Genomic DNA, 22,774 nt, shown 5'->3' with positions numbered 1-22,774 from the left:
ATCCAATGCTTATTGCCTGTTAGCGCCATGTGGACGACTTGTTTGTCGGAGTGGGGGTGGGTGTCATACATTTTAAGCACTCTCGGTTTCAACGATTGGAGAAGATAAAATAACGATTACAGCTTTGAACAGAATACCAAGCTTTTTGCGCGGTTATATTTCAAAATGCAAAGTCGTAATAAATTTCCGTGTTTATTTAGAGAGAAACTTTAAACGGCCTTGGATAGCACACGCATGCGCGTGCGCACACTCTCACACACACACACACACACACACACACACACACACACACAGATCACCCGTTGAGCTCCGGTCAGGTAGTTTGAATTGAGGGGAAAAGGTGAGTTTGCAAAGCCAGTTAAATATTTTTTAGTAAAATAAAAAGATGGGCATTTTGCAGCAAACAAAACGAAAAAGTGACGAAAGAAAAAAAAAAAAATGTCATCAAAGATAAGTTACTCTTCTACTTACTTGAATAAGGTTTTGTATTTGAACTTATTTGAAAATGTTTATTTACTTTGAAACATAAGTAGTGTCGTGTGTTACGTCAGAACAAGAGAAAAATGGCGAACTTCAAGTCTCGATAATCCCTCAAAAATCAAAAATTAAACAAAATGCAGATAGAAAACCACCCGATAAATGTTACGGGGCATTTTTTTGTCTACACTGCAAAACGCCCCAAAAGACAAAATCCAAATTTAGTCTATTTCTACTCCCGATATACCGCCATCAACCTCTTTCTCTCTCTCTCTCTCTCTCTCTCTCTCTCTCTCTCTCTCTCTCTCTCTCTCTCTCTCAGATTAAATAGTATTACAGTTTGTGGTGTTGTTCTCTGAAGTCCAATGTAAATAAGTTCCTGTTGAGCAGTCCTCTTAAAACCAAAAGAAAATTCTATGAGCAGAGTTTCTTTCCTAAAACTATGTCTTATAGATCATGATACCTCGGAGCTACTTCCCAGCTGATTATAACATGATCGTTTCAAGTCCAATCTAACCAAATTCCTGTTGAGCCGTCCTCTTAAATAATGAAATTTAAAACAATCTCTAACATGTGTGACTAGAGACCGCTTGTGCATCTTGTACACCTATGAGACTTCTTCTTTGCAGGAAGTCAAGGTGTTATCTCACAAGCCACCCGACATTCATTAATTCTTATCCACGAGTGGCTTTTGGGCCTTGATAAGTAGTGATGATCAAGTTAAAGAAAAATATGAACTATTCCAACCTTTATATTGTGCTTTTTTATTACCTGGGGAGGGAGAGAGGCAGACAGACAGTGATTAATCTATATATATATATATATATATATATATATATATATATATATATATATATATAAAAAAGCGAAAATATATGTATGTGTGTATGTTTGTGTGTCTGCTAAAAACTTTCGATAGACAGAACAAAAATTCACAACCTCTGTATCATATTGAAGCTCCATCCTTCACTCGAAAAATTGGCCAAAAACGTTAATTTTTTCACCCCGAAATCAACAAAAACCATCCCCTCGTGACGACGACCGGTTCCACGCATGCGTCAGATGTCGTCATGACCTGATTTGCTTTAAATAGTTGAAGAACTGACTAAATTTCATGTATGTCGTGTTAGCTCAATTGGTTAGCGCGTTGGTTCATTAAACATTTTGGGTTCGAATCGTGGTGTGAGATGTCTTTTTTTTTTTTTTTTTTTTTTTTTTTTTTTCTCGATTTTTTAAATTTAAATATTGAACCAGTGTTATTTCAGCCATTTTTCACGTAACGTTCGTTTTTCGTTTTTTTTTGTTTTTTTTTACTTCGCTTATCCACCCCCGAACACACATCCGAAAACACGCGGATACCCACCGATTTTTTAAATTTTAATATTGAAACAGGCTTATTTAAGCCATTTTTCATGTGTTTTCTTTTTTTTTTGGTTTTAACGTTCGTTTTTCTGTTTTCTTTTTTGTTTTTTCGATTTTTACATTTAACATCGTTTGTTTGCCTTACGTTAGTTTTTTTTGTGTTTTTTTTTCGATGTTTTGATTATCCTCCCCCCCCCCGCTTAAGTTTTAACGTTCGTTTTTGTTTTCTTTTTTTACTTTGCTTATAACAAACAAACCTGGTCATTGACCTCATTTGCTGAATAGCTATTGCTTACGTTGTCGTCGTCGTAACGCTCGCACAAAATCTTAACTCTACGACTTCCGTGCGGGCACCTGTCAATTTTGTTCTTACTTAAATGAATTCAAACATCTTTCAGTAACTCATTCTGACTGGCCGAACGGTTCATGTTTTTTTCACATTTTATTTTCCAACTTTGCCTCAGGGCTTCGGGTTCGATCCTAACCCCCCCCCCCCCGTTTTTTTTTATTTAAGAACACACACACCTCCAAACACCTGGGCAACGCCGGGTACACCTGCTAGTCTATATATATATATATATATATATATATATATAAAAGCGAAAATGTATGTGTGTATGTATGTATGCTTTTCCTCGATGTCCACAAAAGGCTTCTTTTAGAGAAACGCTTGCTCGCTTCACAACTTAAAACTTTTTATATCATCTATAAATTGTAATATCTGAGTTATCTACGGAGCTCGCCTGTCTATTTAATTTTATTGACTTTCAAACGTTAATTATTCGACATTTCCCGCATCGGCACGCGTTACATTCGGTTTTCGGTATAAAAAAAAGCGAAACTCGACTCTAATCACAGGCCTAAAGCCAGTTGTCTCAAGAGAGCTAAGTAACGTTTGTTCAATGTCAACTTCGTCATCCGACTGTAGCTTTCATTTCGCTCCTCCTAATAAACAGGGAGCGGATTTTTAAAAACAAACAAACCGATTTATTCACCTCATTCAAAACTGTCCCGCACAAAATAACTGCTGAATACCTATCGCCATAACGTCAATCAAAAACGCACACCTGTTTTTTTAAAACACTTTACTATTTTCCAACTGCGCGTCGTGAAGGCTTCGTTTTTTTTGTTTTTTTTCACGGGCACCTGTTTTTTTTTTGTTTTTTTTTTCACATACCCCGAAAAACACCCGGGCAACGCCGGGTACCCCTCGCTAGTCTATATATAAGTGAAAATGTGTGTATGTATGTGTTCGTATGTCTCGCAAAAACTTTCGACACAGGTCACGGATTTTCACGAGATTGGTATCATTTTAAAGTTCCAACCTTTGCCCGACAAATATCGAAAAATTGGCCAAAAACATCAATTCCCTCACCCTAAAATCATCAGTTTTCTACAGGGAGGGGTCAGCAAAAACCGTCCTCTCATGACAAGTTCGCTTCTACGCATGCGCAAATGACGTCGGAACATGATTTAGTTTGAATATTAAAAAAAAAAAAAACGACATAATTTTATCAACGTCATGTTAGCTCAGTTGCTTAGAGCGCGGTCTCATTATGTAAAGGTTTTGGGTTCGAATCATGGTGTGAGATTTTTTTTTTTTTTTTTTTCAATTTTTAAAGGTTTAATATTGAAACAGGGTTGTTTAAACCATTTTTCACGTTCTATGTTTTTTGGGGTTTTTATTTTTCAACTTTTTTAAAGTTTTAACGTTCGTTTTTCTGGGGGGAGGGGTCCATCACATTCGCATTTTCTTTTTTTGTTTTTCCGATTTTTACATTTAACATCGTTCGTTTGCCTTACGTTAGTTTTTTTTTTTTTTTTTTTTTTTTTTTAAGTTTTAACATTTATTTTTTATAAAATATTTAATAATTTACTATTTAATATTTAAAAATATTTACTTCGCTTATTCTTTAATTAACACCCCCGAGCACACACACCTCTAAACACCTGGGCAACGCCGGGTACCCCCTGCTAGTTCTATATAAAATCATAGGGGATCCAATAATATACGGTGAGAGACGATGAGAGTGATAGACAGAAACTTAATAACTGTGTCCCGTAGTGAATTAATTGCAAATTACAACTAATTAAAACAATTAATCTGGAAAAAACTGAAATAATATCAGTTTTTCTTTATTTATTCTGGCATTGTTTCATGTCATCCTGGACTTATCTTTGCCACTGGACTAGAGTAATGCTAGTTCAGGAGAGGTGCGGTCGGATATAGCACAACTCTTGCTTCAGTATATTCAGTATTTTCTTCAGATACCTTTTGCAGGGTATCCATTGTTTCTCGAAACTACAGAGGAGACCTATATATATATATATATATATATTATATATATATATAAATTTGCGAGATTTTATATCAGTTCGTTTCTAACTCGGTACCAGGAATTTCTTTAGAATCTAAGAGCAAAAGATGATTCAAAACTTCAAACAGATCGGAGGTAGGCTGTTGCCATAGCAATATGGAATCAAGCCAAATATCGTTAATGTAAGCTAGCCTTTCCAAATCGCTATAAACCGAGTGACAATGGGCGTCGTCTGTTGTTGTCATGGTAACGTCAAACCACAGTCAAATCTCGTTAGCATTATGTAAACATTTTTACATCGAATTTCAACATATTAAAATTTGGTTAGAAAGAAAATCTAACAAAAAATCTTTTACTCTATAATAAAGATCAATGTGCATTTTTCATTTTTCTTTGTGTGTGTGTATATATATATATATATATATATATATATATATAATTACCAAAGTAAATCTTTAACAAAGCAAAAATTATCAAGACAAGAAAAGTTCGACATTTTTAAGAGGGGCAAACAATAATATTAAATGAAAGATGAGGAATAAAAGTTAAGGGGAAAATTAAGAAGAAAAAAAAAAAAACTTAGGCCATGACATTTCGAAGCTAAATGCTTCTCATCAGAAGAGAAGGGCCAGAATTATACAAAATGCAAATATAAAAAAACTGGCTTAAAGATATTTAGATATGAAATGAGAATGAAGGAATATGATGAAATCGTGCGACGTTAACCATTGGGCCACCGTGAAATGCTAATGGAAGCACATTTGAATTTATTTAACTATTTAGAATTGGCAGGTGCACGTTTTAATGACTTAATGAGGTCAACTTTGACTGCGGGACAGTATTTTATTTACTACGGGAACGCTTTTTTTATTTTTATTTTCCAAGATATTGGGGGGGGGGGCAGCTCCCCATAACAAGGGGATTGTCCAAATTGAATAGCAATTGTCAGATATAAGGAAAATTTCCACATTAATCAAATTTATATAATTTATTTCGTGAAAATGAAAGTTACAATATTGCTTTTGGACATTTCCGGCGATCGTGACCGGAAAAATACCGCCAGAATTAGTGTCGCTTTTATTATACGAAAAAGCCTAATCCACATGCGACAAGTGAAAAATGTTGAATATTTATCTTTTCAAAGTCGAGCAAATTAAACAGACAGGCGACCTCTGTTGTTAACTCATAGATATTATGATTTATATGTGATATAAAAAGTTTTAAGAAGTTGTGAGCCGACCGATCGCTTCTCGGAAAAAAGCCTTTTACAGACATACACAAAAAGCGAACATACATACACACATTTTCGCTTTTATATTTATAGAGATAAATTAAGCAGGACAAAATTAAGTACAAAGAATTAAAAAAAAAAAAAGTAAGATAAAGAAAAAGAAACTTAAAAAGTAAATCAACTCAAGTTCTTGGAAAGTAGTCCATCGGTAAGTAGGTGTACTCCAGGATAAATATATATTTTTTGTCTGTCCATTCCACTTTTTCTGTGTCGATCTGGCTGAAATTTTGTATGGACCTTTGTTATGAGGTGCACCGAACAAAGGATTATGGTATCCGTTCTATGCAAAGTTAGGGTTTAATAGAAATGAGTATTTAATGCAAAAATGAGCACAAATTCAACCATATTCAATCAATTTGACATAAAGCACTCGTTCTGAATCAATGGCCTATAACTTTTGTTTGTTTTTCACGGACAAAAAGGTTTAGTGTGTGTGCATACATATATATATATATATATATATATATATATATATATATATATATACAGTCAAAGTAAGCGTTTACACATATTATTGAATTTTTAATCAAACAAATGGTTGAAACCATTGCCAAAAAACAAAGAATACATTTGAAATATTATAACTCCTTATCCTATAGGATTTCGATGTCTATCATCTCTTCAGAGGAGAAAATATTAGCAAATAACTATAATGGTTTACACCTTATTTGCTAAAGTCAGTGAGACATGGAAAATCACAATTAAAAGTTGTTTAAGTATTTAAATGTCATAGAGTAAGGGAAGTTCATGAAAAGGATATAAAAATTCACATCCAAATTGCATGGTAAAATTCGAAGTGAATGTCTTTGATAGCATTGTGGTAAAATGATCCAAACTGTATTTGCCATAATCCACATCACATGGTAATGGTCCAAAGTGGGCATTTTCCTGGAGTAATTTTCTTTGTTTATACAATGGGTCCGGTAAAAAAAACTTAAAAAAATTTTTTTATATAGGTCCGGTGGATCTGTTTATTAATAAACATAATTTAATATATTTAATATTTTTTATAATTATTGAACATGAGCTTCAAATTAATCAAGTCTGTACTGAATGGTATACCTGACGAAGGCCAGAGGAATAGTTGGCCGAAACGTTGTGAAACAATTAAGAAAAGATGAGGATAATAGTCCGCAATAAATAAAATTAATAAATAATACTCATCTCAACAATGAATTCCAATTAAATAATATATAGACCATTTGGAATGTACCCGACCATGGAAGATTAGATAATAAATAAACATGAATTCATAAGACCAAAAATTCAACCTTGATCGCCCTTTGGGGCCCGTGGGGCAGTGGATAGAAACGTTGAATCTCTACGGTTCCAGGTGAGAATTGTTTGAAGATAGCGGTTTCAATCCTTCCCAAAGCCGGCCAGAGGCTTACTTGGCCAAAACGTGGTAAGACGGAAGGCAGTAATTGCAGTAAATGCAGTCAGGAGATTCAGAGTTCCTATCCGTCGCGGTTACCACCTGATGAAGGCCAGAGGAATAGTTGGCCGAAACGTTGTGAAACAACTAAGAAAAGATGAGGATAATAGTCCGCAATAAATAAAAATTAATAAAATCTTTGGCAGTGTTCTTAGATATGTCTTGTACAGAAATCCATCTGGTGAGTATCGAAAATTGAAAAAATATGATTTTAAAAATGGCTTTTTTTTCTCATAGATAAAAAAAAGAATTTTTATAGGGGAATATTTATGTTGCACCGGTCAAGGGAGATAATAAAATCTTAGCAAATCATTTCTTCTTAAATCTGTTTGTTTTTTTAATATAATCTGGAGATATAGCTTAGTGGTAGAGCATTCGACTACAGATCGAATGATCCCTTGGGTACCTCACCATTTTATTTTAATTTTTCTCATTAACGAGTTCCGTTTATGATAAAAGAAGAAATACCATTTCAAATCGCTGCAAATCATTTCTTTATTTGCATATTTTAAAAGTACATCAGCTGACATGAAATTGTAAACAAATACAGACGGAATTTGATGAACGACATTATTTAAAAAAATTTTTTTTTGCAAATCAGTCCGCCAGGCATAATATTCCTCATGATATATAATATTCAATAGAGGATTGATTCTATAATAATTCATATGCAATCTGCAAAAATAAAATATCCTGTTACTGCCGGGCTGCCAGCTAGTGTGTGTGTATATGTATGTGTGTGTGTGTATGTATATATATATATATATATATATATATATATGATGATGATGATGGCGATTTTCAGAAAGAAAGATTGTTTCAGATCCACTCACAGATAAAAAACAAATCTGAGGATTGGGGCCGGGGAATAAGATTTGTTGATTTTGCCTTCTTACTGATTAGAAGATCAAAAATTCAGTACACAAATTTAAGACGCCGGAAGTGAACTCGATTTAGCAAAATATGGAACGGAAATCACTAAGTATGAAACGAAATACAAAACCATATAGAAACACTTGTTTTATCATGAAACAAACAAAAAAAAAAAAAAATTAATAAACTTTTATTTTTTACATTTCTATTATATTTTTTTGAATATTTAAAATATATTCATGTGGAAATAATTTTAAAAATTCTTTTAACATTTCTGAAAATAAGGTTTTCTTTTAATATATATTTCTTAATTCTTAGAATGTCTTTCACAAATTTTATCACGTTTTTGTCATAAATAATGCATTATAAAACAAGGTAACTATCGTCAGTTTAATTACGAGATCGAAGTTTATTATCATTATTTTTTTTTTTTTAATTGATTCATGATAGAGCAAGAAGTGTTAAAGCTAATTTATTTATTTATTTTTTTTTAATAAATTATTTCCATATGGTCTCGTATTTTGAAGTAAACCTGAATAAATATTTAGTGATTTCCGTTCCATATTTTAGACTAACCGAGTCCACTTCTGGCGTCTTAACTTTGTGTTAACTTTGGACTGAACTTTCATTCTAATAGCGAAATCCAATAATCGAAAATTTGAAATTTTCATTAAAAAAAAAAAAAGTAACTACTTATTTTTATATCAGTTTTAACTAAAAGCAATATTATCTACTTAATTGTCATGTCACAATTAAATATTACTGCATTATTACATTATTACATGAAACGATCCTGGATATGACCTTAAACTATATCCGATGGTGAGGCCCCAGCTTGCGGGCTTTGGTGAGCGTGGAGCCATCCTTTAATTGCCATTGCTCCCAGGTCCACTCCGATCCGGACTGGTAGTACCTGTTAGGGTCCCAACTGTGGGTTAAATAGAAACCGACTTAAAAAAAACAACAAATATACTCTATTAAAAAGTTGTTCTTCAAAATCACTGAATTCGGCATTAAATAACCTGTAAAGGGTTGATATGCCGTAAAACAACCAACCAACTATTACATAAAACATGTATTTTGTACAAATAAATGATTGTGTGGCATTCAGAATTGTAACAAGACGAACTAAGTTACTTCCCTTGACTTTATGCTGTTTATTTATATATCTACACTTGAAATTTTTTCGAAAACTATTTTCATTAATAATTAATTTACTATCTTATTCTTATACATAATTTTTGGATATGCTCATTACTGTGACATGAGAGTTAAGTAGATACCATTGGTTTTACTTGAAATTCAATATTTCGATTTTTGCTATTATAACGTAGAAGTGTCATATCTGTCTATCTAGCTTGTATACCAGACTACAGAATACTCGAGAAGTTTCCGCAGTTTGACAGGCTTCAACATGGCAAGCGCTTCCATGATAGCCAGAGGAAACGGTTTAAAGACACTCTAAAAGCCTTCAACATTGATTCACCATCTTAAAAGCAGACGGCTTCAGAAAGGGCCAAGTGGTGAGCTGCTGTTCACGACAATGACCACCAAGATGAAAGTGACAAGAAAGCTTCTGCAGAGAAGCGCATACAAGACGGATTGAACGATGCTTTGAAGCATTTGACATCTCCTACCATTCCGTTCTCACTGCAGCAGAACTTTTCAAGAGAAGATTGGGCTTATCAGACATCTCTGCACTCACCAATAATGACCGCTCCACCTCACCCTCCAGGATGATCAAATGGACGGACAAAAAACATGATGATGATGATTATTATTATACTTATTATTATTCTAATTATTATAATAAAAATGATACTTACTATAATAATAATAATAATAATAATACTATCTGTGGAAATTCCACAGTGGACTCATTCACATGTAATATATTGATGTTGGCATTCTGTACATGTTCAGCATGAATGGAGATGCTCTGTTATTATTGTAGCTCTTTTGTTAAAACTGCAAAAGTATTTATTCAAGCTAGCAGGGATGCCCGGCATAGCCCAGTCATAAAGTATACTTAAATATGATATTTTAATTCTTGTAGATTTCGTATATATTATTATAAAGTTAATGTCCTATTGATTTTTATGTTAAAAAGTTGCGATTTCAAAAATAAAAAAATATATCCATATGACTTGCGTGCATCAGCTTGAACAGAAACCAAAACTTATGAAGAATTCTTGGTAAAATTATTGATTACATGAACTGGAAGTTCATAACAATTAAACGACAGTCACTCAGATGTAAGCGTGACACACAAAATAAATAACACACACGCTATCCTATTAATATATAGATTATTATCATTATAATACTAATTTATTATTGTTATTATAATACTAATTTATAAAATTTTCGGAGAATTTCTTTTGTTAATTTATATCTTATTAATTTGATGAAATTCTTTTTTCTTTTTTTTTTTTAAACCTAGAAAAAGCTGATTATCACTTAAATTACTAGAGTCTCTAACAGATGAGTTGGTCGCCTTTTAGATTGAAATCCACTTTCTTGTTTTGTTTTTAAAGACGAAATAACTGATTTTTGCCAAATCGCTAGGACCTTACCTTCTTATTTTTTATTTATTTTTGTGGTTGCTCTTTGGCTGGATTTTATTTGTCTTATCACTTTCTTCCTCCCCTGCTATCTCCCTCTTGCTTTATCTTTTTTTGCTTGCTTTTTTTCTTCCTCTCTTTGTCTTGTCTTCCTTTTTCCTTTCAATGACAGTTCTCCCTGATAATTAAACCCCACCCAAGTTCCACCATTACTGATCATTAGTGTTGTCTCCCTGTCTACCTAACACTCGTTAATCCTTATACAAGAGTAGCATCAAGGCCTTGATAACCCTGAAGTAAAAAAATATCTGCATGTATAATAATTTTGTTCTCAAGGAAGATCTTGACTTGCCTCGACAGAGTTCAGAATAGACTTCATAACCTAGTGGAGGATGCCCTTTTCGCTTCCCTGCAACCTCTTTCTCACAGAAGAGGTGCTGCGAGCCTGTCTGTTTTATCGTTATTTTCATGGCAAGTGCTCGTTTGAGCTCCAATGTATGGTCCCCCCTTGCCAAACATTCACGAGAAACACTTGTTTGGCTGTAAACATTATCAATAATTCCCCCCACTCTTTATCTGTGCTTAAACCTAAATGTAGATTCCACGAACAAAGCTTCTTGCTTAGAACTGCACGCCTGTGGAACTCTCTTCCATTTTCCTGCTTTCCAGCTGACTACAATATGGTCGTCTTCAAGTCCAATGTAAACAAGTTTTTGATGAGTCGTTCCTCTTAAGTAATCCAATTTTACCAAATTTTCACTTCTAACGATTATTACGATATTGTTCTTTTGACCACTCTACCCTTATCCTCGAGTGGCTTCTGGGAGTCTTGGTAAGTGGTGATTCCCTTGTAAAAAAAAAAAATTACATAGCTAGGGAGGAATCTAAGTTAGTAAGAAGTGTGAAGAAATCTGGGGGGAATTTCTTCCTTTATAAATTTTTATCCTATAAATTTTTTTTCGTGATTTCACTTCTTTTTTTATCCAGAAAAAAAACATGATTTTTACTTAAATCTCTGGAGCCTCTCATGGATATAAATCTTCTGCTTTTTGAGTTGAAATCCATTTTTCTTTTTAATAAGAGAAAACTCCAAGTCAATGGCAGAAACCTTAGAAAACGCCGTTCTGTCTGTAGTGGAATGGCGCCTTTAATAGATTGTAACATTTAATGCTACTAAGACTAAACTTCTTTCCTTTTAACAATTTACAAGAAACCTTTTCAACCACTGATTGAGGCATATTTTCAATGGTGAAATAATAAATTATGTATGACTTATAAAACTAAACGAAAATTCCATAAGCAAAGTTTCTTTTCTAGAAATATCCGTTTTTCTACACGTCCATTCCATTTTTTTTGGAAATTACTGGGTTGATCTGACTGAAATTTTGTATGGACTTTTGTTATATGGTGCAACGAACTAACTACAATGGTATCCATTCAGTGTATAACTAGGGATTAATATTTAATACTAAAATGAGCACAGATTTAACCATATTCAACTATTTCACATAAGTCATTCTAAGTCAACGTGATTTAACTTTTTCTAAGTTTTCATTGGGGAAAAGGTCAAGTTTATACATTCTAGCAAACATGCAAATAGGCAAAAACCCACAGCTCTCATATTGTGGCATATTTTCAATGGTGAAATAATAAATTATGCAGGACTTCTAAAACCAAACGAAAATTCCATGAGCAAAGTTTCTTTCCTAGAAATATTTATCTGTGGAATATAATACCATGGGATTACTTCTCGCTGACCATGGTCGTTCTCAAGTCTAATGCAAATAAGTTCTTGTTGAGCCGTCCTCTTAAATAATCAAATTCTGACCAATTTCCACCATTATCAATAATCGCCGTGTGGTTTCGCCAGCTACTTGACATTTATTAACGCTTATTGAACAATTCTCTGTTGTGTTTATCGGCTGTTGTTTCGCCTCAAAAATGAATCTTGAGAAAAAATCCTTATATGATATGCATTCGTAATAGCAGACCTGTAAACATGCAAAAGTATGCACGCAGATTTTATATTATGGCATATTTTCAATGGTAAAATGGTAAATTATATATGACTTCTACAACTAAATGAAAATTCCATGAGCAAAGTTTCTTTTTGAAATACCCATCTGTGGAATATAATATCATAGGGCTGTACAGCACAATCATATTATCACACTGCTTCTCACCAGATCACCAAAGTTAAACAAGTTGAGCCTGGCCAGTACCAGTTAGGTGACCATTTGGGAAGGTTACGCACTGTATGTACCTTCTGGGAAGGTTGGGCATGGGGCTAGCCCCCTCACCCCGAAAAAAGAACTCCTCGCTACAAAAGCATCTACAAAGTTGTGGATGGCCTATGCCCCTCCAGGGGCTCAAAGGCTATAGATAGATACTTATAAAACTAAACGAAAATTCCATGAGCAAAGTTTTTCCTGAAATACCGTCTGTGGAATATAATATCGTGGGGCTGTTTCCCGCTGACCATGGTCGTTCTCAAGTCTAATGTAAAAAAATGAGTCTTGAGAAAGGATATGTATTTGTAATAGGAGAATTATAAATATACACACACACACACACACAGCTTTTATATTGTTGTATATTTTCAATTGTAAAAAATTATGTATGACTTTTATTTTCTTTTAAATTTTTTACAGGTTGTGAATTGAATAATCAAATGTATATATCCGGTGGCCATGATGGCACAGATTTGCTAGATAATGTCACCAGCTATGAACCAACTAACAAAACATGGAAAACAAGAGCCTCTATGCTCCAACGACGTTCGTGTCACGCCATGGCAGCCGTCAATGGCAAAATCTATGTTCTTGGAGGATGTACTATGCAACAAGGACTCATCCATGATATCAAAGTATGTTCCATGGACTTTTTTTTTTCCCCTTCTTTTTTCCTTTTTTCTTTTTCCCTTTTTTCCCCCATTTTTTCCCCCTTTTTTCCCCCTTTTTTCCCCCTTTTTTCCCCTTTTCTTTTTTCCTTTTTCTTTTTTCCTTTTTCTTTTTTCCTTTTTCTTTTTTCCTTTTTTCCTTTTTTTCTTTTTATCCCTTTTTCCTTTTTATCCCTTTTTCCTTTTTATCCCTTTTTTCCTTTTCCCCCTTTTTCCTTTTCCTTTTTTTCCTTTTTCTTTTTTTCCCTTTTTTTCCTTTTTCTTTTTTTCCCCGTTTTCTTTTTCCTTTTTTTCCTTTTCTTTCTTTTCTTTTTTCTAGGAATAGGAAGTCTGTCAGGATGTTTTAAAACCACCTCTAAAAATTCTAGTGTTGGAGCAATTAATCAGGAATCATTAAAAAAAAGTCTTAACTTTTTGGTGGTTGTGGAATCGGTATTAGAATATTAAAAAAATTGTTCCGATTATCTGATGCCAAAAACGCTTCTTTTATAATTGTTTTTTTTTTTTTTTTTTTTTTTTTTTTTTTTAGTTTGTTTACGTTTAAAATTTAATTAATTGCTTGTACTAATGTTGAAATGATAAATATTTATTTTAAACGATCAATAAAATTAAAATCTATGGATTCCATCTTCATCTGAGCAAGTGTGGTTTTACGTTTGCGAAAATATTTTACTTTTTTAACCAGTTTCAAGTAACTAGAAACCTTAAGAGATCTCTAGTTACTTGTAACGGATTGTACTTATGTCGTTACACATATACAGTGACTGGCTGACTGAACATGCTCATGAATGTGTAGCAACATATTAATGCTTATGTATTGAGCACTTTTGTATGAATGTTGTTAAAATTTAATTGGTTGCTTCAGCGCTGGAAAATATTAACCTGGAATAATTTTATATATATATATATATATATATATATATATTCACTTCGACAGTGTTCAATATGTAAGTAGAGATATGTAATAAGTTTTGAAAATATATATGGCAATTAAGCTACACAGAATTTTCTGCGGTTCCTCCTCGTGAGGATAGCCTGATGAATCCTCATGAGGATGAAACAGAAAATTCTGTGTAGCTTACTTACCACATATATTTTCCAAACTTCTGTGTGTATATGTATATATATATATATATATATATAAAGAATTAATCCGAGTTGTTAAAAAAACATATTTCACAAAGTTTCAACATTAGAACTAATAATTGATAGTTCACTGACAAACAAGACCGTTTCAACACCAACAGTAAAAATGACAAGAATTCAGTAGAATTTAGTTGTGACTGACAAGGTTCAATCCTCAGTGTGGGCGATACTAAGAATACAATTGGAAATTACTTCTACAAGATGAAAAAAAATTTCTTGATGAGGAAATAAAAATAAAAATGTTGTTTCATCAACGTAAATCTTGTTCGACAAAAGCCAGTCCAGTCAGGTTTGTATTCTGTAAAAACACCAAGTAATTAAAATAAAAAAAAATGGTATTTCCTACAACAATGAATTAAGACGGTGGAAAACTCCATTTAAAAGTCAAGTTAGAGGTTGGGATTATGTGTCAAGATATGATGTCATTGACAGGAAGTTGCTAATGATATGTGGCAGTAAGCTGATGAAGTCTTCTTCTATTTACTGAACCATTGGCTTGTAACTGAATTTTACTTAGTTTGCAAACATCCAAGGCATAACAGATGAAGTGTTAAGTAAAATTTACCTGTAACTGATACCTGACCCTCATCTGAGGGTCTACTGGGGATTAACTTTTAACCCTTGGGTGATACTAAGTATATAATTGCAAATTATTCAAGACATGGCTGATGGAAGAAGAGCAAGCTAATCCCCCCACCCCCACCCCCGTGGATTAAATACAAGGTTCCATTGGAAATTCTATGTGGATTTCTGAGTTTGGCAAAGTTCATTTAAAGAAGGTCAGAGGTTGCACAACTGAAACGTTTTGAAAATAACACTCAAGATGAAAACAGTAGTCCAAAGAATCAAAAAAATATGTATAAGATGTTTTGGGATATATATATATACTAGCATGGGTGCCCGGCGTTGCCCGGGTATTTGGAGGTGTACGTTGAACAAAAACAAAAAAAAAGCAGTCAATTTTTTAACTTTGACCCCTATTATGACCCCTAAACATATATTATTTTGGCCCCTAATTAAATTATTAAGTTAGATCCATGTCCATGGAACTTATATCTAAAATTTCAAGTGTTTAGACCCAAACTTGTCGGAGGAGTTTGGTAGAGTTCTCAAAGGTCAAATCGTTGAACTTTGACCCTTTAATCACAAAATTTGTGGCCGAAAACCGATCACATAGATTTTCCCAAATCTCAGTACCCTGGATATCAAAATTTGAGTCTGTAGACATAAAATTGACAGTTATTGCGTAGGGAAATGTACACACAGACAGACAGATACACAGACACGTTCACTTTTATGGATATACAAGAGAATTTCAAAATCAAGATTAATATTTTTTTAAATCTGTAAATAATGTAAGCAAGCAGTAATAGAAAGTTGTAAGTAGAAAATATTTTAACATAAAAATTAACAAAAGTATGGTCAGTAATTTTTTTAAAAACTTGTAATACCTTGCTTAATTTGCAAGATTGTGTTGAGTCTGTAAAATGAAAGAAAGAAAGGGAAAATTAATTTTATTTCGGGGGTTTAGGTACAATTCATGTGACCTCTAAAATAATATTTGTCTGTTTTATTATTGCAACAATTGTTAAGGGTTGATAAATTTTTAGTTACAACGTCATACCAAATCGATCCCCCGTTTTGTAACCAATAAACATATTGTGGTTTTTATACAATGTTGTTTTTCTAAAAGGTGAGTTTTTTTTTGTTTTTTTTTGTTACTTATTAGATATAACTTTTTTTGGCGAACATATACAAAAGAGGCCCCTGCATGCCAACTACCGGCTATCATGTAGAATGCGCCCTGCTTATAGGGCCACATGTTGGCTAGAACTGATTTTTTTTTTTTTTTTTTTTTTTTTTTTTTTTTGTGGATAAATAATGACAACAAAACCAAATTAAATTTCGAATTGTTTTTAAATGATTGGAACTTGTGGGTATTAACCCCCCCCCCGCCGCAGCCGATGAAATTTCGGTATTAGTTTACTGTAACGCCTGTATAGAAATGTATAGAAATATATATATAATGTTGGTGGTAGATTTACAGTTTCCGTCGCAAAGAAATTGTATTCATGATATGAAGAAATCACTTTTTGAAAATTTAATTTGGTTTTGTTAAGTTATTTATCCAAAGGAAAAAAATATATATAATAACATCTAAAGCAGTCAACCGAGCAGAACAACGCAAAAAACCCCAAAAAAGCACTTGCATTTGGTGTTGTCATATTGGTGATCCAGAAAAGAAATATATATATATATATATAACAACGAAAGCAGCCAACCAAACAGAACAACGCAAAAAAAAAAAAACATAAAAAAAAGAACACCAGTTGTAGCCAAAATTTGCAGGACGCGTTCTACACGAAATAGTTAATTAGTACCCAATCAGTGGTTATCCAGGGAATTAATAGAAATAAGAAACCGTGAAAAAAAAAGTAAAGGGGAGGGGGAATGATGGTTTGGCAGGATTGGCAAATCATTTTGTACTGTACAAAAATAGTGGTAAAAAGTATAAAAAATTGAAAAAAAGGAGTTTTGTTAGGAAAGATGATGTTATTGTTTGAAATTTAAAGATAATGTGCTAAGTGAAAAAGTAAGTTTAAAAAAGTATAATAAAAAAGGTGCATGTGATTGTAAAAGAACGTGTTGTTTAGTAGTGGTGTTGGATGGACAGTCGGCAATTATATTGGTGTAATTTAAGCTGGTCAAGGTTTATTATTGTGGTTTCCAGTAGGGTTTGTCTAATAGTAAGTTGTTATAATGTATGTAATCAGGTGTAAGATAAGAAAAATAAAATAGGTTGTTATTGACTAAACGGTAACTGTAAAGTGTTTGATTAAACGCAGGTTAAACAGAAATAATGAATGAAAGTGTTAACGGAAGTAAAAATATTATCAATATGTTAAAATAAAAAAAAAAATGTGCAGACTATAAGATGTAAATAAGTGATAGTTAAAATATTTTTGATGGAAATAAAATATTGTGTAGATAATGGTAAAATAAAGTAAATGTGCAGACAATACGTTGTAAGTATGTGATATGTAAAAATAAATTGGCAGAAAGGAAATATTGTACAAGTAATGGTGAAAATAAATTTTTATAAAGTAGGCAATAATTGATATTTTTTGTAGATTAAAATTGAATGAAATAAGTTGTATGTAGATTAGAACGAAAAACAATGAATAGGAATGGCAGAAGGAAAAATGAAGAAAAATTTTGCAGACGATAATGGGTAGATGAATGATATATAAACACAAGAAAAATTAATTTATCGGAATACCGGTAGGTTTTATAACAGTCGAAAACTATAATTCACAAAAGTATTTGGGAGTCTTGTCATAAAATGTAGTAAAAGAAAGTAGAAGCAAATGAATGGATAAACGGGAATATACCAAAGTAATAAAATGAGAAAATGAAGAAAATCAGATTTACTGTGTGTGTTTATGGTGTGAAAGTCAGCGCGCTTGGTTGCCATAACAATGTGACGTACACAAGGAAGGTAGTGAACGTGTGTGCATGTGTGCGCGTGTGCTGGGAATAGTAGTAGTACTAATAGTCTGTCCTTTGGAGGACAGCGTTTGTTTTCGTGTTGTGTGTACGTGTGTGCGGCTAGCGCCAGAGTGTGTGCGTGTGTGCGCTGGGAATAGTAGTAGTACTAATAGTCTGTCCTTTGAAGGACAGCGTTTGTTTTCGTGTTGTGTGTACGTGTGTGCGGCTAGTGCCAGACGGCACTTTAGTAATGTGTGGTTGTGTTTATGGGTGTGCTGTGTGTAGTAGTAGTAGTAGTTATAGAGAGTCGTTTGCAGGGTCAACATTGGTTTGGCTAAGGAACGGTCAGGAAAAATGGCAGTTCAGTGCATGTGCATAAGTAGTAATGTGCATATTGTTTCGTATCTTAAGGAATAAGAAGGCAGGCAGTATTTAATAAAGTGTGAAATAATTAATAATAATGAGAATCTGACTAATATAAATAAGGGAAGTAAGTAATGTGAAAAACAAAGGAAGCATGTTAGTAAATGGAAGTGTGTGTCGTAATGTTAGACGATAACGGCAGTGAGGATGGTGTAGGTGTAATGGCGGACGTGGTGTCGGAGGTTGGATTGTGATGGCTGGTGTAAGTTTCGTAATTTTGTAATTTGTAAATGGCAAGTTAGGGAAAAAATAGACCCTCCCAAGATGGACAATAAATAAGGGCATAATATTTTATGGTAAAGTTGAGAACGTAGGAACCATAGTTTTTTAGATGTGATTATTGGATTAACCAATTAGAAAGCGTCTGTGGCACACACATCTCTGTTTTTATAGATATATAGATATATATATATATAGTAGTGATGGGACGATTCCAATATTTTTACCGATTCCGTACTAAATTCCTGATTTCGATGCAAGTTCGAATTATGATTTTCTAAATCTCTAAACATTAAACTACATAGTTGTATTTTTCTCTGATTACCGTAAAAACACACTTGTAAAATGTGCAAATATTTTCCTAAGCATAAAAAGATACTTGTGGGGGATGATCTATCGATTTTGGCTTCATTGATGGTTTAAAATCAATAAATATTTATTATTTTATTATTATTACCAGCAATGGAAGATTTTGCTTTAAACAAAATCAAATAAAAAAGACAATTAAAAGAATCGTTTTACCATCGAAAATTTAGTACAAATTTTTCCGATACCCTCAAATATTCTGATTTTTCCGATTCCGATAAATCATGCCAGCACTAATATATAGATACATATATGGCAAAAGTCTATATTCCAAATTTCAAGATGTTGACCATCTTATCGTTTATTTCTTTAAGTATGTTGAAATGTTCAATTCTTGACAGCACCTGTTTCATAGTACAGAAACATTCATGTAATTATGCCAATTTTTGAATTTATTCCACCCTTAACTTAAGAAAAGGAACTCATCAACTTTAAAATAAAATAAAATTTAAAGATGGCATAATGGAATCCCATAATATGAACAATTCTCATCTCAAAAATTCAGAAACTGAATTTTACTCAGCTTGCAAGGATCCGAGGTATGTAACAGATAAAATCTTCAGTGAAATTTAGTTGTAACTGACACTCTTCTAGAGGTTGAAGGTACAATCCTCAGTGTGTGTGTGTGTGATACTAAGAATACAATTGCAAATTACTTAAAACTTTTACCTCGTCATGGCTGATGGAATGAGAGCATGTTACTCCCGCGGATTAAATATTTCAAAAAAAAATTTTTATTCAATTTTCACCCCAAACAAGGCAAGTGCCACTTTGAAGCAGGGGGCTACTATCGGGGACATAATTTGTGGGGGCATTATGAAGGGAGATGAGTAGAAAGATGTTTGTTCACATTACACTTGAACTTCTGCATATCAGTACAGTTGGGAAAGCAGAATCCCAGAAGGGAGTTCCAAAGACTTGCAGTTCTGGGGAAGAAACTATTGGAGTAAAAGGCTTTCTTACACCTAGAGACTTAGTTGCTCGTCTGGCTTGTCAGGGGTAGTCACGTCGAGGAGGTACAAGTGCTTGTAGTTCATCAGAGCATTCATCATTAAAGTGCTTGTAGAACAGGCAGAGGGATGCAACATTTCATCGTGGTTATACATATATATATATATATATATATATATATATATATATATATATATATATATGGGTTCCATTTGAAATTCTTTGTGTAATGTTGTGACCCTTTGGCTGGTCATAACGTAGTATCTGTGTTAACTGTGGCAGGCAGGGCCAAGGGTCAAAAGATTATTATTAATTAATTTGAGCAACGGCGGGTTGCTGGATCGATTATTATGATTAGAAAAATAAACAATTCGATTGGGAAAAAGTGATTGACAGCTGAAATAATAAACAACTACAAAAAGAATGTGATTTTAGAAAATACAGGAAAACATAATTTTGGTTTGGATAAACAAATAACTAGATTTGTTACGTCAGCAGTTGGGGTCTTAGACACGTGATGTGTAGATTCTAGTCAGTCATTAGCTGAACATCAGAGAGAACGGACAACTCAAGGGGGAGTTGGTCTCTCTATGATGCAGGGAGTTGCGTTTTCTCAGGCAGCGAAGATGTGAAGATGTTGCAATCTCTGAAGATGCTGTCCGGAATCATGAAAATAAATGTTCGTATATAATCCAGGTATGTGCTGTGTTATTGACATCTCTTAAAAAGAATTGTTTGTCTACAACGGTTTCGATACGTCCACGTCAATCGTTTCCTGTTAGAACTGTTGCCTAAATGTTAAAAATATACATACTAGACGATAAACTAAATATGGCGTATATACACACACATTTACATGTACATGAATGTGCAGATAAAATATAAACCCCACTATTCAACATATTGTTTTGGAACATATTCATATACACAACAACATAACATACGTTGATTTGATGCTGTGCATTACCTTCCTACATGGGGGGGGCGGTCATAACGAATCTGGGAAGCCACACCCATAACGTTGAAAGAAAAGGAGGGACTAAACATGTTGAGGACTTTCTATGGAGATGGAAAAAAGTGAAGATACACACACACACACACATGTAATGAAAAAAAGAAAAAGAAACTGGGGTCTGTCCCTTTTCATAACATATGGATTTCTGAGTTTGACGGAACGATTCCCGAGTTCAACAAGATAGGTTTGAAGAAATACAAAGGTTTCATCGGCCGAAACGTTGTGAGAATGACATTTAAGATTAGAATAGCCGTGCGAATAATTCAAATGACACAAACTGTCGCAAAGTATATTATAATGCCAATATCCTGGTATAACAATAACACATGGAAATTGGCTGGTCACAATGAAAATTTTATATGTCAACTTAAATACTATTCGGGTCTAACTTTTAAAATCTCACAACTTAATTGTATATGTTAAACTAATATATTGCTTTCTCTTTATCTTTCTCTCTTTTCAACACTAGGATTGTGAAAGATATGACCCCGTGGTTGACCAATGGACACGCCTCACCAGCGACGGTCAGGAGATGCCCATGTCCTGCTTGTATCCGGTTGTACGACACAATAAGATTTACTGCATTGGTGGCTACAAATTCACCAATAACGAATATGTGGACATGATTTCTGTTTTTGACCCCGCGGACATGTCATGGAGACATGTGCAACTGTTATCGCATTTGTTTACGCATTATCACCAGTGTGGCTCGATTTTTCTAGACCCAAGCTTTTTTGTTAGCTGAGAGGTGAGCGGCACACTGACCGAGCCATGTTTTATTTCTCCCGCCCTTTCTTATGATTCACTGTTTCAGGTGGTTTACTTAATGTAGTAAATAAAGGGTGTATTTTTATTTATTTTAAAAAATTTTTATTTGTTTTTTTTTGTTTTTTTGTTTTTAATTTTTTTATTTGTTTTTTTTTATTTATTTTTAATTTTTTTATTTGTTTTTTTTATTTTTTTTATTTTATTTGTTTGTTTTTTTTAAAGAAGTGGCGAACTTTAAATTGACAACTCTATATTTTCCGTATGATGTACGTACCCCTGATAAAACAAAAAGTGTCATATTCCAAAAATCACATAAATTGATCGCGTAGTTTTATTTTTATCTAACAAAATCAAATTTTATGAATAAATAAAAAAAGACTGTCACATCATCTTGAAGAAACAAGGACAGATAACTCCACAATAATTTAAACTTGCAAGATCAGCTGTGTAACGACTACAATTTTCCATTAATTGCTTAAAATCGTTTTTCTTAATAAAAATGAAACTACTTGATCAATTTACGTATTTTCTTTAATTGCAGATGTTGTAACAGTCAATTATTTTGAGTTTAACTTGGTTTGTCAATTCATCATGTGGTTTCAGCAGGATGAAACCACATGTCAAGCAGCGCAAGATATGATCAATTTGAGAGAAAACATTTGATGAATGAATAATTTCATGAAATAGATCTATCAACTGCCCACCGCGTTCGTGCGATTTAACCCCATTAGATTATTTTCTTTGGTGATATGTAAAGTCCCATGTCTACGCGGTTAAATCAAACCACTAGGAAGACAATATTTGACCTGTTATTGCCGAAATACAGGTTAATTTAATGTACAGTGGTGAAAATTGAATTTATAGATTATGCGATACATGTGTGAGTCGCGGGGGCCATATACCCGAAATTGTATCTAAGTTATAAATACCAAAAATGTAAGCTTTGGAATAAATCACATATTTGTATAATAAAAATGTTATTTTGTGAATTTTTAATTTAAGGTTTGCTACCTCCTAAAAAAAACAAAAAAAACACCCTATACAATGTCAGTGAATTCAATTATACATATATTATATATATGTATAAATATATTATATGTATAAATATATATATATTATACATATATTATATATATGTATAATATATTATATGTATAAATATATATGTATAAATATAT

The 22,774-nt window shown here is 33.0% G+C and overlaps 1 protein-coding gene across 2 annotated transcripts in view; it reads left to right on the top strand.

Moving 5' to 3' along the window:
• Positions 1-22,774, top strand: part of LOC145252789 (kelch-like protein 9) — a 145,344-nt gene that overhangs the window by 109,850 nt on the left and 12,720 nt on the right. For both annotated transcript variants that reach the window (XM_080112735.1, XM_080112736.1), the window contains exons 4-5: positions 12,972-13,186; positions 21,298-22,774. The exon at positions 21,298-22,774 is cut by the window's right edge and continues 12,720 nt beyond it. In XM_080112735.1, the coding sequence (XP_079968861.1) occupies positions 12,972-13,186; positions 21,298-21,573 (491 nt within the window). In that variant the 3' untranslated portion in view covers positions 21,574-22,774. The remainder of the gene's footprint in view (positions 1-12,971; positions 13,187-21,297) is intronic.

The sequence above is a fragment of the Euprymna scolopes genome, chromosome 29, assembly GCF_053919585.1.
Source record: "Euprymna scolopes isolate OS-2025 chromosome 29, ASM5391958v1, whole genome shotgun sequence".
Classification (NCBI taxonomy): domain Eukaryota; kingdom Metazoa; phylum Mollusca; class Cephalopoda; order Sepiida; family Sepiolidae; genus Euprymna; species Euprymna scolopes.
The sequence above is the reverse complement of the archived record's forward strand: the minus strand, read 5'-3'. Positions and strand labels throughout refer to the sequence as shown.